The sequence below is a fragment of the Atheta coriaria genome, unplaced genomic scaffold (assembly GCF_025399875.1).
Source record: "Atheta coriaria isolate IRGN ID8LTWV9N9 unplaced genomic scaffold, Caltech_Dcor_3.1 hic_scaffold_7_pilon, whole genome shotgun sequence".
Lineage (NCBI taxonomy): Eukaryota > Metazoa > Arthropoda > Insecta > Coleoptera > Staphylinidae > Dalotia > Dalotia coriaria.
Genome location: NW_027045449.1, coordinates 7,149,827 through 7,161,653, shown reverse-complemented (window position 1 = coordinate 7,161,653; position 11,827 = coordinate 7,149,827). Strand labels below are relative to the sequence as shown.

At 38.5% G+C, this 11,827-nt stretch overlaps 4 protein-coding genes and 1 non-coding gene across 7 annotated transcripts in view; 2 read left to right on the top strand and 3 right to left on the bottom strand.

Moving 5' to 3' along the window:
- Miga (mitoguardin) overlaps positions 1 to 4,630 on the bottom strand; it is a 28,029-nt gene extending 23,399 nt beyond the window's left edge. For both annotated transcript variants that reach the window (XM_065307433.1, XM_065307434.1), the window contains exons 1-3: positions 4,276 to 4,630; positions 3,991 to 4,141; positions 3,279 to 3,482 (exon numbers count right to left, since the gene is read on the bottom strand). In XM_065307433.1, coding sequence (XP_065163505.1) covers positions 3,279 to 3,482; positions 3,991 to 4,141; positions 4,276 to 4,371 — 451 coding nt within the window. In that variant the 5' untranslated portion in view covers positions 4,372 to 4,630. The remainder of the gene's footprint in view (positions 1 to 3,278; positions 3,483 to 3,990; positions 4,142 to 4,275) is intronic.
- TRNAP-AGG (transfer RNA proline (anticodon AGG)) lies at positions 3,079 to 3,150 on the bottom strand. Its single transcript has one exon. It is a non-coding gene; the product is annotated as a tRNA-Pro (tRNA).
- A 211-nt stretch (positions 4,631 to 4,841) lies between the features above and the next one.
- Fbxo42 (F-box protein 42) lies at positions 4,842 to 7,126 on the top strand. Its single transcript, XM_065307476.1, has 4 exons — positions 4,842 to 5,263; positions 5,340 to 5,636; positions 5,691 to 5,975; positions 6,035 to 7,126. Exons 1-4 carry the CDS (start codon positions 5,101 to 5,103, stop codon positions 6,988 to 6,990), a joined length of 1,701 nt encoding a protein of 566 aa, XP_065163548.1. The 5' UTR covers positions 4,842 to 5,100; the 3' UTR covers positions 6,991 to 7,126.
- Positions 7,069 to 9,865, bottom strand: fand (Pre-mRNA-splicing factor SYF1 fand). Its single transcript, XM_065307475.1, has 2 exons — positions 9,708 to 9,865; positions 7,069 to 9,651 (listed from the first exon to the last, which is right to left on the bottom strand). Exons 1-2 carry the CDS (start codon positions 9,744 to 9,746, stop codon positions 7,105 to 7,107), a joined length of 2,586 nt encoding a protein of 861 aa, XP_065163547.1. The 5' UTR covers positions 9,747 to 9,865; the 3' UTR covers positions 7,069 to 7,104.
- Positions 9,866 to 10,230: 365 nt separating this feature from the next.
- LOC135795184 (proline-rich protein HaeIII subfamily 1-like) lies at positions 10,231 to 11,827 on the top strand. 2 transcript variants are annotated; one of them, XM_065306773.1, is made up of 2 exons: positions 10,231 to 10,620; positions 10,681 to 11,827. In XM_065306773.1, the coding sequence occupies exons 1-2, from the start codon at positions 10,399 to 10,401 to the stop codon at positions 11,626 to 11,628; spliced, it is 1,170 nt and encodes a 389-aa protein (XP_065162845.1). In that variant the 5' UTR covers positions 10,231 to 10,398; the 3' UTR covers positions 11,629 to 11,827. The 2 variants fall into 2 exon arrangements, with proteins under 2 accessions (XP_065162845.1, XP_065162843.1); XM_065306771.1 differs by having other exon boundaries at positions 10,232 to 10,620; positions 10,672 to 11,827.

Below are 11,827 nucleotides of genomic sequence, written 5' to 3'. Positions count from 1 at the left end.
ACATCTCAGCGGTTTTAATCACGCCGCGCGCTTGATTCGCGAAAGTGCCTCCATCGCCTCACATATTTTTATGCTCATTTGCTGCAACAATACATTATGTTATGGCGAAACTTGTTCTGGTCGTACTATCCCAACAACACTAATACGACCATTTCACCATTATGGTTGCGTGTTATGAAGTGCGGCGTTTTCGTCGCGATGCGTGCTTTGTTTTCTAAATATAGCTGGAGCGTGTTGCGGCTTGATTCATGAATGATGAACATTATGGTTCACTCGCCTGCCTGCCAGAATGATTTCAATATGAATATGAGTATGGGTATATGCAGCTGACCTATGTACCAACACTATTGGGATTTATCAAAATTAGAATCGCCGGAAATTAGAAACTTTGCATCTTTTGCATCATTTATGCAATTATTAATTACTAGATTACTAAATTAGCAATATCAATAGCAACAGCAATATACCTGTCTACATGTTAGAATTTAGAGGCTAAAAAAGACTGATGGGGAATCCGCACTTATTGCAATCCTTAAACCGATCTAATAGCTAATACCACAATTCACCCTAGTCTGGCAGGGCCTCCCGAGTATCCTTGAGCAACCCTCTGAGGGTCCACAAGGAACCCGCAGCAAAGAAATATGAGTCAGAACGTACAGGCAAACGAAGAATACTCTATCAGTGTGTCCTTCTCTTCTTCTTCAGCTGGGGGCCTACTTAAAGGTTACATGTCTCACGTAGTCATTGAGAGTTAATCCTGGAAGTCACCCCCACAATTTGTACGTCATTTGTGTGTACCTACGTCTGATTACAGGACAAAATGACACATGGCTTGCCTAAATCGCTTTCTAATATATTAAATTCAATATAACAATTCTTTAAATAAAGAATTTAATTTAATTTTTGACAGCGTCAGCAAATCCTATTAATTGCATTTCAGTCAAGATGTAGGTGCCCCAATAACCTTAAAATAGACACGAACATCGTTCACGTTCCTCCAGGTAAAGTCAATAGTTTAAAATAGAAATTTTCCAACTCCTCAGTCCGCAAAAGAAAATTAATTTAACTAAAAAACTTAACTTTTAATTAATATACCTGGAGTAATTTCACCTGACTCTGAGTACATATACATAATCATAACATAGACATTTCGGCGCCGCCGAAATAAGGTATTCAAGACCAGGCGACACGCAGGTCGCTAGTCTGCTGAAAAGCTTCAGCAGTTTCCACATACAAGTTACAACTTTCCGTCGTCAAAGCGAACAAGAACATGAAAGTATATAATGCGGATCTAAACGAAAAGAGAGGCCAGTTGGCAGCGTTAAGGAAAAGCGGAAAGCGACGCCCTTGAGAGCCTCAACATCAAGCGCGGCGCTTTCCATCCTTTTCGCACTTGACAAGGAAGCGAATGCGATGCGTCTCTGGCTGTCCTTAGATTTTCACTACTACGTCGCGGCGTGGCGCGCCGATGTGCAACGATCGATACGTTGGAAAATATAGAATGGGAACGAACGCAATGTGCGAGTTTCCTACGAATACGTTTCTAGAACATTGCCGTGCGCGCACCTCAGCGCACATCAACCCGGGAGGCACAAACACATTTTCCTATTGATTCAATCAAGGAATAATTTCAAATCAAAACTATTATTCCGTTGTTGATTTTGTTTCGTTTATCTTTGCCATCGTTGATAAATAAGCTTTAAACAAAAATAGCGTCAATACATAAAATATTCCTTTTTGATTCATAACCAACTTTAATAAACTCTTTTATGCGAAGAAGAAAAGCAAGTTTAATTAAATCAGCGCGTAATTAAAGCAATGCGTCAATTAAAATGGTGTCGGAAAACACATTTGCATAGCACCTTTCGTAATTTACTTATTAGAGACCCTGATGCCGCCGCGATTAACACAGCAATTTAATCCGTTCAATTTACTCCAAATCAGCTCTCCGCGTCCTTTATCCAAAGTTGTTTCGTTAGAGTATCGTTAACAAGTTTGTCAATCGGTGCCTTCGTTAAGCCGTTGCTGAATACAGCAAATCATCACGATGATTATCAAGAAAAGTCAGACAAATAATTCTCAATAATTGCAACTAATAAAAAAATAAACGACAGTAGACAAATCCAAAATGCCGGTCGTATAACCCACGCATAATACGATGATGTCAAATACGAAGATGTGGCAGCGCCCACATAGAAATTTAATTTAATCACGACTTGTATCACTACATAGTATAAAGTAAAGTCGCTTTTTTTTCCGGTCCCTTTGTTCGCTTAAATATTTGAAACTACGCAACGGATTTTGATGCGGTTTTTTACTTCCGTGCGAAGCCGGGGCAGGTCGCTAGTTTATTATAAAAGCGACTACGTGTATTCGGTCAGTAAGTGTGTAACTCTACACGGCGTTGTGTACCAAATAGAAATTTTTTGGTGACGAAAGTTTACATTTAAAATGCTTCCTGAATATAACATCTTCGTACATTTTTAAAGTTTTGTTATCATACTTTCTATTCCAAATCAATAAAACATAATTCATTATTTCATGAATTCTATAATTCAAAATGAATTAAGCTTATCACTAACAACACTTTAATAAATTATCTATATCAAGAGCTGTCATAAATCATTTTAACAATTATAATGATTCTAATAACAAATTCCACTTAGGAACGAAAAATAGTCGTCCTAATGAAGGATTGCCCTTTTGATAGTTAGGTATTATCTCCATAAATAGATTAAAAGGAGGCGACTTTTAAATTATGATTTATCACCAAATAAGATTAAGTAATATTACAGTTGAATAATAAAACGCCCGTCTGACCTCACTGTGACTCTCCCAATGAAGCAAGTTCATGAAGCGTTAAATCTTCCAAACTCGTTTTCACACCTACGCTAATTCTCTGTTTCAATCAATTGGAAGTGCTAATGATTTTTATTTCGAAACCAAGCTATGAACTTTTATGTCACATACCTCAAAGAGAAAATCATTGCAAGATATTAAAACTTAAATATCGATATTTTTGGGAAAAGATGTTCATAAACGCGTGTAAGGTAAAAAATTAAAACGAAAAAAGAACGCGGGCTCGTCCGGGATTTGAACCCGGGACCTCTCGCACCCTAAGCGAAAATCATACCCCTAGACCAACGAGCCGATACACAGTTAGTCATCAATATGGTTTAATAATAGAAACCTGTATGATATAGGCAACTTAATGTACACAAAAATTTATGGTACTCGAGTACAGCATACACAATATAGCGACAAAATTAACAACTTACCCATTACGCCTAACTGTTGCGGTGTAAGCTTAGTGTTTTCGCCATTTTCCGGAATGATAAGCGTACCGCTGGCCAAACTGCCAGATGCGACGGAAGCTCGTTCGTTTGCAATTATTCCCAATATGGAGTCATGGCGAGCTCGCCTTTCGCTAAAGTTACTCTGAGCATTGCTTCTTCGGCCACTACTCGCAGTGCTAATTAAATCTGAAAGTAGAAGCGTCCCAAAAGTGATGTATTTCTTATTACATAAAGAAGAAAAATGTGTTTGCCTGAATATATTACGGAAATGAGAATTTAACCTAGGCAACCCAATTTACATCTAAAAATTAAGCAGCAACCCACCCCTCATACGTTATATTTTAAATTATTATTGATTTCAACATAGTTATAATCTGAATAAAGTACTGAACACTAATTAATACTAATATACTAATTAACATAATTTAAAACCAACAAATTTAAAAATTATAATTTTGGAATTATGAAAATTTGAAGTAAGATAAATTCTTTGCTTCTTGTAAATAAATACATTTAAATAATAATAAATTTGCCTAAGATGATTAAAAAGTTCTAGAAAGGTTTAATCTAGTTGAAATATAGAACCTTGAAGGCAATGTATATAAATTATGTAACCAGTAATAAATTACTTGGCAGACTACGAATGCAAACTAAATACAATTAGTAAACTCATAAAGCCATGATGAAAACAAACCTGCATTTGGACTTCTAACACCAGATGCTCTCGACCGTTTTGCCAAAGGCCTCCTGAATGTTTTAGGATCAACAGTTTGCTTTTTACGTCTCATGTATCTTGCAAGCACACCTAGCAGAGCAACACTAGCTGTAACTGATACAACAACCACCTACAAACAAAACGTAATACATATTTTAATACTTTTAAATATAACAAACAAAAGTTTATCACAAACTTAGAGAAGTGAGTAATCTCTGTTGTCATAAATAAGTCTGTCTGCTTTAGTAATAAATGTTTGTGTACCTTTTGTGTGGTAGATAAGCTTACACTATGTGGTAACACTTGCTTTAAATGCTTGAGCTGTTCAAGAACTGGATTTAAATGCACTAACAGAGACATTGTTCATTTGTTTCACGCGGAATTAGATTTACTATATTTTGTTTAATTTGTTTGAGGTTAGATGTTTTTCGAATGTTCGATTTCGTGTAAATTTTACAACCGTTTCGCGAATGTAATTTGTGTTTACCTAATTTCTGCGATGCACGGATCGTAAACACATCGTTAATTGTTGCACGTGAATGTTTAACTCATGTTTAACATAATTCAAAACTCGCGGTGTTAAACGTCATTTTGACAATTGATCTGATTCACTTACATGAGTTCATGTTCGTTGAGTATGCAACTATATAATCAGTATAAATTTAATAAATGTCTATAAATTAGATATAAAAAAAATTGTAACTAACTAAATTTAAATTATTTATTTCTTAATTATGTGATATTTATTTAAAAAGCAATGAAAAGCAGTATTTTATCCGTGATTTTATTATCTGATAAGTTATGGTAGGCAACCCAAAATACTAACCTTGCATGTGTCAGTAGGTAGCTCGAATTTAATGATGGAACGATTTGAATGAACATGAATGAAAATATTCACCACATTCTCGTTGCGTTTGCCCTCACCACTGGCATCCAGGCAGTATAAACAGAACGTGTTTTCTGCACGAAAACAAGCAAAACAATCAGGAATTTGCAAAAATAACCGGGATATTAAATCCGCAGACATGAAATGTGCACTTTCTTGGAATAAATTCGAGTGAAACCAACAGTGTTTACGTTCATTCGAAAATGATCGAGTCGGCAGCCACCACGTCTGCCCCTAGCAAGGAGCTGCTCTCCATCGAAGACCTGCCTGATGAAGTGCTGGAATTCGTCTTGGGATTCTTACCACCTTACAAAGACATTCACGATTGTATGCTAGTCTCAAAACGTTGGCGAAGATGCGTTCGAAGTAAGTGCAGTTTACAAATAAATTTTGTTGATGTCTACTGAAATAGCCAGTCATTGTTTGTTCTTCTTTCACACAGATGTGATAAAAATAAAACGGAGAAATCTTAACAAAGCTATCAATGATTTTGATATTGTATGGAAGACAATTACTCCAGCTGCAATGGCACCAACAATCACAAAGAGATATTCACATTCTGCAGCAGTACATGATAACTCTATGTATGTCTTTGGTGGATGCACATGTTCAATGACTACTTTCAATGATTTGTGGAGATTGGATTTGTCTAAGAGGCTTTGGGTGAGACCACTAACAATGGGAACTTATCCTTCCCCAAAGGCATGCAGCACTATGGTGTGTTACAAGGATTCTTTAGGTGAGCATTTTTATAATATATTGTACTTTTAAATTAGTGTTGATTAAATTTTAGTTTTGTTTGGTGGCTGGACCTATCCACCATCTTATCCTCTGCATCAAAGCTGGCATTTGTTCAATGAGCTGCATACATATGACATCAAAGCCAATAGATGGACTTGCATCAACACAGCAGTGACTCCTCCACCCACTGCAGGACACTCTGTTTCAATCCATGGCAATTGGATGGTTATATTTGGAGGACTGCAGCGCGCCAGCAATGTGGTTCATTCCACAAAAACCAATGACATTTGGAAGCTAAATTTAGAGACTTGGAATTGGTATAAACAAGAAACCTTTGGTATGTTCTATAAACACTGCCTACTAATGAACAATAATTATCAAATTTTTAATCCATAGGCCATTTAAAACCGCAAGAGCGTTATGGCCAATCACAAACCGTCCTGGACGATGAGAATGTTCTTATCATGGGCGGTTCCGGCGGGCCGCAAATTTTCTTTTCTGATATTTGGATCCTCAACATGAAGGGAAATCATTGGAAGTGGATCAAAGTAGAAGTACGTAATTCACATCACGCCCCACCAAACCTCTGGTGTAACCCAGTTTGTAAAATCGAAGACAAACTAATAGTTCTTAGTAAGAGTAGACAAAACCCTCAATCGCCATTCATGTTCATCTCTCGCGGAGTGTGGACTCCACCGGTTGATCCTCGTGGAGACAACCGAGGCGAACTTCTACAAAGAAGACCCGGTCGTATTGATATGGCCGATCGCGTCGTTGACCACGATGAGAACGTAAATGGAAGGCGCGGGACTTTAAAGGGTGTAAAACGTAACAATGCTGGCGATGAAGCAGAGCGGCAAATGCTATTGTCAGATCCAAATAAGCCAGGACCAAGCGGAGCTCCAGAACCCAACGAACGAATGGGTTTGGCCGCGTTCAACGATCCCAATGTAGATGTGGATCAAAAAATGAACGCACGAAGGCTCCTAAGGCAAGAGAAAATGAAACTAAGTGAAGAAAAACTGAAAGCGAAGCTGTGCATTGCCGCAAAGCATAAAGCAAAGGAATTTTCCAAACCCAAAAAGAACGTTTTGGGTATGTATGTGTTGGATGTCGCACACGCACTTGATTCAGAACCATATGTTACATGGATGCCTATAAAAGACCCAGATCTAGAACGAGACGGACCGGAAGAGACCATGTTATACACGTTTGTGAGTGGTAAATCAGAACTTATCATGTTCGGAGGTATTCATAAAGACGACGGATCTCTTATTGCGTGTACAACTAATCTGAGCCAACAAGTATCGAACTCTTTGCATTTTATCACTGCACCACGATATGTCATCTAGATGATAATCTTCATTAAAAATAATAGTGTACAAAAGCCAGCAGTGAAATTATTGAGATTCACTTACAAATTTCAACACTTTTACAGAAAAAAAATGTTTATTTAAAATTTATTTTTATAAATCGTCGTCATCACTACCCTTATTCGTACTTACTTTCAAACTACCGAAAACTTCGTTGGGAATATCCTGTTTGGTGACAGGAATATCACGATCTGCGTCCCCATTTTCTCCATTCTCATCTTCATCGCCTTCATCATCATCATCGTCGTCAATATTAATTTCATCTGGATTAGTAACTCGTTCGCCTCTATTATCCCCTTGAGTTTCCCCACGAACAAACATAATATTTCCACCTTTGGTCAATGAAGTAGTACCAGTCATTTCAACGGCCTTCGCTTCTAACATTCTCATATCATCCTTTGCGCCTGGAGCTAAATCAGCCACAGTACCAGCAATAGATCCAGCAGAGTTCAGCATCTGCGCCGACATCATATTCACTTGCGTGTTGTACATCGCCTGTACGCTGCGCTTAATTCGCAACATTTCACGCATTGTGTCCTCGTTACCATGGCGCACTTCAAACTCTTTCCATACCTGCCAGAATTCGGCCGTGACGCGCGGGTCACACATTTGTGAACAATGCGCGTAGATCGCTCTGGCTCTATCAATCTCCCCAAGTTTTGTTTCCATTTCGGCGAAACGAAGACACATTTCACGCGTTCTATCTTCAGGTAGAACTTCAATGGCTTTTTCGTAAATTTGTCTTGTTTTCGGCACGCCGTAAATCTCCGCTGCGCGTTTAATATAAATATTAAACACCTCAAACATTTCTGATGGCATTACGGCACTTGTAGCGCGTTCATACACAGACATAGCATGTCTAGCCATTCCATGTTGTTCTTCTAACTTAGCATACAGCAAATACAATGGTTTGGCAAAGTTTTCAGGACAATGTTCCAAACATTGCTCAAATAAATCCCTCGCCCTTTCTAATTTTGACCCTCCATATCTACCCAAAAACTTTTTCAAATAAGTATTCCAGATGTCATAAACATTTGGCCAGCGGAACAATGAAATACCTTTCTCATATGCTCTAAATGCTTCTTCAAAATAGTTATTCTCCTCCAAAAATAATCCGTAGTTAATAATAATTTGAGGTGTAGCAATTTTCAAATCTAAGATTCGGTCATAAACAGCTTTGCACGTCTTAAAAGTGCCGAAGCTTTCTTCTAAATCAGCGTACAATGACCAAACCTTTAAACTTTTGTATAATCGAGCTTGAACTGTTTCCTTGTCATCATGATAATTGACTTTTCTCGATGGTATTACTGTCGCGCGATACATCAACTTCAACGCAGCCTCATAATTCTCATGTCGCACTTCCATCTCGGTCCATTCGCACCAAACTGAAGCTAAATCTTCAACTTTAAGATATTCCACTTGCGTGCCTTTCTCAAAAATAAGTCGCGCATCATCTATCTGTCCATTGGTTTCATAGAACTTGGCAAACTCCACCCACAGAGTGTGTAGTTTACCTACAGCTAGTTTAGGTTCAACTGTCTGTACAGCTTCAGTGTATGTATTGATGATTTCATGTGGATTACCTTCATACAACTTGACTCTGTTATGCCATTCTTGAACATTGTGTGGGTTCTGTCTCAATAAGACTGAATTAAGGAGTAATAGACGTCTGTCCATTAAATTTTCAAAACGTGAAAGTCGCAATTCCATTTCTACCTCATCTTCTTCACTTTGTGAAGGTTTCTTGCCGATTTCTTCCATGCGTTTCTTCAGAGATATTTCTTCAAATTGAGCATACGCATCAAAAACTTGGGTAAAGTCACGTACGGTTGTAACAGTTTGAATGGCTTCCTCGTAAATGTCGCGAGCACGTTCAAATAAGCCGCTTCGCACGTAATAATCAGCCAGAGAGTTCCAAAGATGCCCCAATTGGTCTGTGTATCTTCTAAGACCACCTCTAATGATTGCATCAACATTAAGAGATGAAACTTTTTTAGGATTCTTTGATATCAACTCACACAGCTCATTCCAAAGCTGATGATTTGACTTGCCTTGTTGGGAAGCAAATCTATCATCATTGACTATCTTAGCTAGAACTTGAGCTGCCTCATCTAGTTTGTCTGCTTTGGATAGATAATCAACATATTGTTCAGCATTTTCAGGCATTAGTTTCAAATATCTTCTGAATACCCTTTGAGCAGTTTCATGTATGTCATGCTTCTGTACAAATGCTAAATATAAAGGCCATATTCTATGATGTTGTGTTATTGGAAGAGCTCTAAGTGCTCTATCAAACACTTTTCTAGTTCTTGTAATTCTGCACTGGTCTGTTAGGAAAGTGCAGTAGTCCATCCATATCCTAGGCATTTTGTGCATAAACACCAAGGCTCTTTCAAATGCATTGTTAACCAGCTCAAAGCCTGGATCTATTATGCATTTATTTTTTACTTGTTTTCTTCTAAGTTTTAAATAATTGTACCATAATTTGTAAGAACCTGGTAGTTCTTTTAGTGCGCGTTCATAGATTAGATTTATTGCTTCTTTTGGAGCTTTCTTCTTGTGCTCTATGTATCTGAGCCAATGCTTTACAGAATATGGATTTCGTAGAATTTCTTCTTCATATGGAAGATCTTCATCAGTCTAAAAAGTGTAATTAACATTTAAATAAACATTTTTGTTTATTAACAAAGACTTACAAATTTTATTTCCAATGGTTTTTCGTTTGTAATAGGCATTTTCAATGTTGAGTAAACACCTCTTAACGTCACAAACCCAATCGTAAAAGACGTGTTGAATTTAGAGGTTAGTTTGTTTTATTTTAGATATACATGATCTAGATCAGTACACACGTACTCAATTTAAATGAAAGAATTTTTCGTAGTTTTGCAGAAGTAACATATGTTTTAATTCTGCATCTAACACATATCTACTAGGATCTTAAATATTTTTAAGTTTTGAAAGCATTGTAGATTCCATTGGTAGCTTGGTAGCTTCCATAAATTTCAAGTCGCCGGTATTAAAAGTGATTTTAAATATTACGACAGTATTGGCTGCCTTTTCTAAGATTAGCTACAAAGTAATTATAAATCACATATTAAACTATCGTTAGAAAATAGATTGAATAGATTTATTATAAGTACTATTACTTTAATATTTAAATTGAAATCAAATTGAAACATTTCTGTTGTCATCTGAAGACGCAGTAGCTTTCCATTCGGTTTCAGTCTGACATTGACAGGTTGGCGTCAATGGTCAAGAAGCATCTGCCGCTGAACCTCAAATTTTAGCGGCATTTTCTTGTGGTTTGGGCATAAACAGACCGGCTTAAATCAAATCAACGAATTTAGAGTATTCAAAAGTGAACTACAGTTAATCAACAAAGCTAATATGTCTTTAACGTTCGCGCAACGCGGCCAAAGACCGCCACCAACTCATCAGCAGATACAAAAGATGCTTGATGAAAATGGCCATCTCATACAAACAATCCAGGAATATCAAAGCAAAGGCAAAGCTCAGGAGTCACTGCAATATCAACAAGTGCTTCACAGAAATTTAATGTACCTAGCCAGTCTTGCAGATAGTTCTCAAAATATGCATTCTTTGCTACCTGTAAGTGTACAAGGTCCAATGATTGTTTTGAGTTTTAAGTGTCTTTAAAAGTTGCTTCAGCCACCTCAAGGGACACCTCCCCCACATGGCCAACCTCCTGGCCAACCTGGACAACCTGACCAGCAAAACATGAACAACTACAATCATCAGCAACAACCTGGCTATAGACCACCAGTTTCTCAAAGACCTGGAGCACCACCCCAAACATACCAACAGAGACCATATCCACAGGGTCAGTATCCAGGGCATTACCCTCCTCAGGGTCAATATCCTCCACAAGGTCAATATCCTCCTCCTAATCAACAAGCACCTGGATATCCTCCTAGTTCACAGGGTTCCTATGGACCTCCTGCTTCCACAACAGCCCACAACAGTTATCCCCAACAGGGGTACGGAACTCCCCCACCGTCCGGTGCGCCGCCTGGTCCACCTGGTCCCTATCCTCCTGCCGCTGGACCCCCGCCGACGCCACCAGCAAATTATAATCAGCCCCCAACATCAGCCCCTTATCCGAGCGCAACTCCACCGCAAAATTACCCTCCGCAGCAACCCTATCCGCCGCAGCAGGGTTATCCGCCGCCGCCGGTAAGCCAACCGCAAAACACGTCCGCTTATTCCACTCAGCCTAGCCCAAATCCAGCAACATATGCTCCAACTAATGCCCAAAGTCCCCCATTCTCAGCACCGCCGAGCAATACTCAGAGTCCAGCTGTAAAATCTGAAGCACCCAGCAATCCCCAACCGTACCAACCACCTTATCCTCCAAACTCTCAACCATCGAATCCTGCATCTGGTTATACTCCACCGCCCAATCAAGGGTATCCACCGCAAGGACCGCCTCCGGGAGCTAACTACGGCTATCCACCCCAGCAAGGATATCCCCCACAGCCACAATATGGCGCCCAACCGCAGGGATATCAATATTCTCGGCCGCCTGGACCTCAAGGCCCACCCCCGCCGCAAGGGCAATATGGGGGCTATAACTATCCTCCACAACCAAATCCTTAGAAGCATTCACTATTTGATTCCTATCTGGTTTGTGTAAGTTACTTAACATAACTTTAGTTGTAAGTGCTTTTCGTTTTATAAGTCTAGTTATAATTAATCCAATTTGCGCAAATGTATGCATTAATCTGTATTTTTATGCATTGATCATTTTAAAATTTGTATGTAATGATAGAAAATTAAATTAAACACAAGAACAAAA

Excerpts from the sequence above, each read along its gene's own strand:
- fand (XM_065307475.1), bottom strand. The coding sequence starts at position 9,746 with ATGCCTATTACAAACGAAAAACCATTGGAAATAAAATTT. Across the intron at positions 9,652-9,707 it reads AACCATTGGAAATAAAATTT|ACTGATGAAGATCTTCCATA; the intron begins GTAAGTCTTTGT and ends TACACTTTTTAG.
- Fbxo42 (XM_065307476.1), top strand. The coding sequence starts at position 5,101 with ATGATCGAGTCGGCAGCCACCACGTCTGCCCCTAGCAAGGAGCTGCTC. Across the intron at positions 5,264-5,339 it reads TTGGCGAAGATGCGTTCGAA|ATGTGATAAAAATAAAACGG; the intron begins GTAAGTGCAGTT and ends TCTTTCACACAG. Across the intron at positions 5,637-5,690 it reads GTGTTACAAGGATTCTTTAG|TTTTGTTTGGTGGCTGGACC; the intron begins GTGAGCATTTTT and ends ATTAAATTTTAG.
- LOC135795184 (XM_065306771.1), top strand. The coding sequence starts at position 10,399 with ATGTCTTTAACGTTCGCGCAACGCGGCCAAAGACCGCCACCAACTCAT. Across the intron at positions 10,621-10,671 it reads ATATGCATTCTTTGCTACCT|TTGCTTCAGCCACCTCAAGG; the intron begins GTAAGTGTACAA and ends TGTCTTTAAAAG.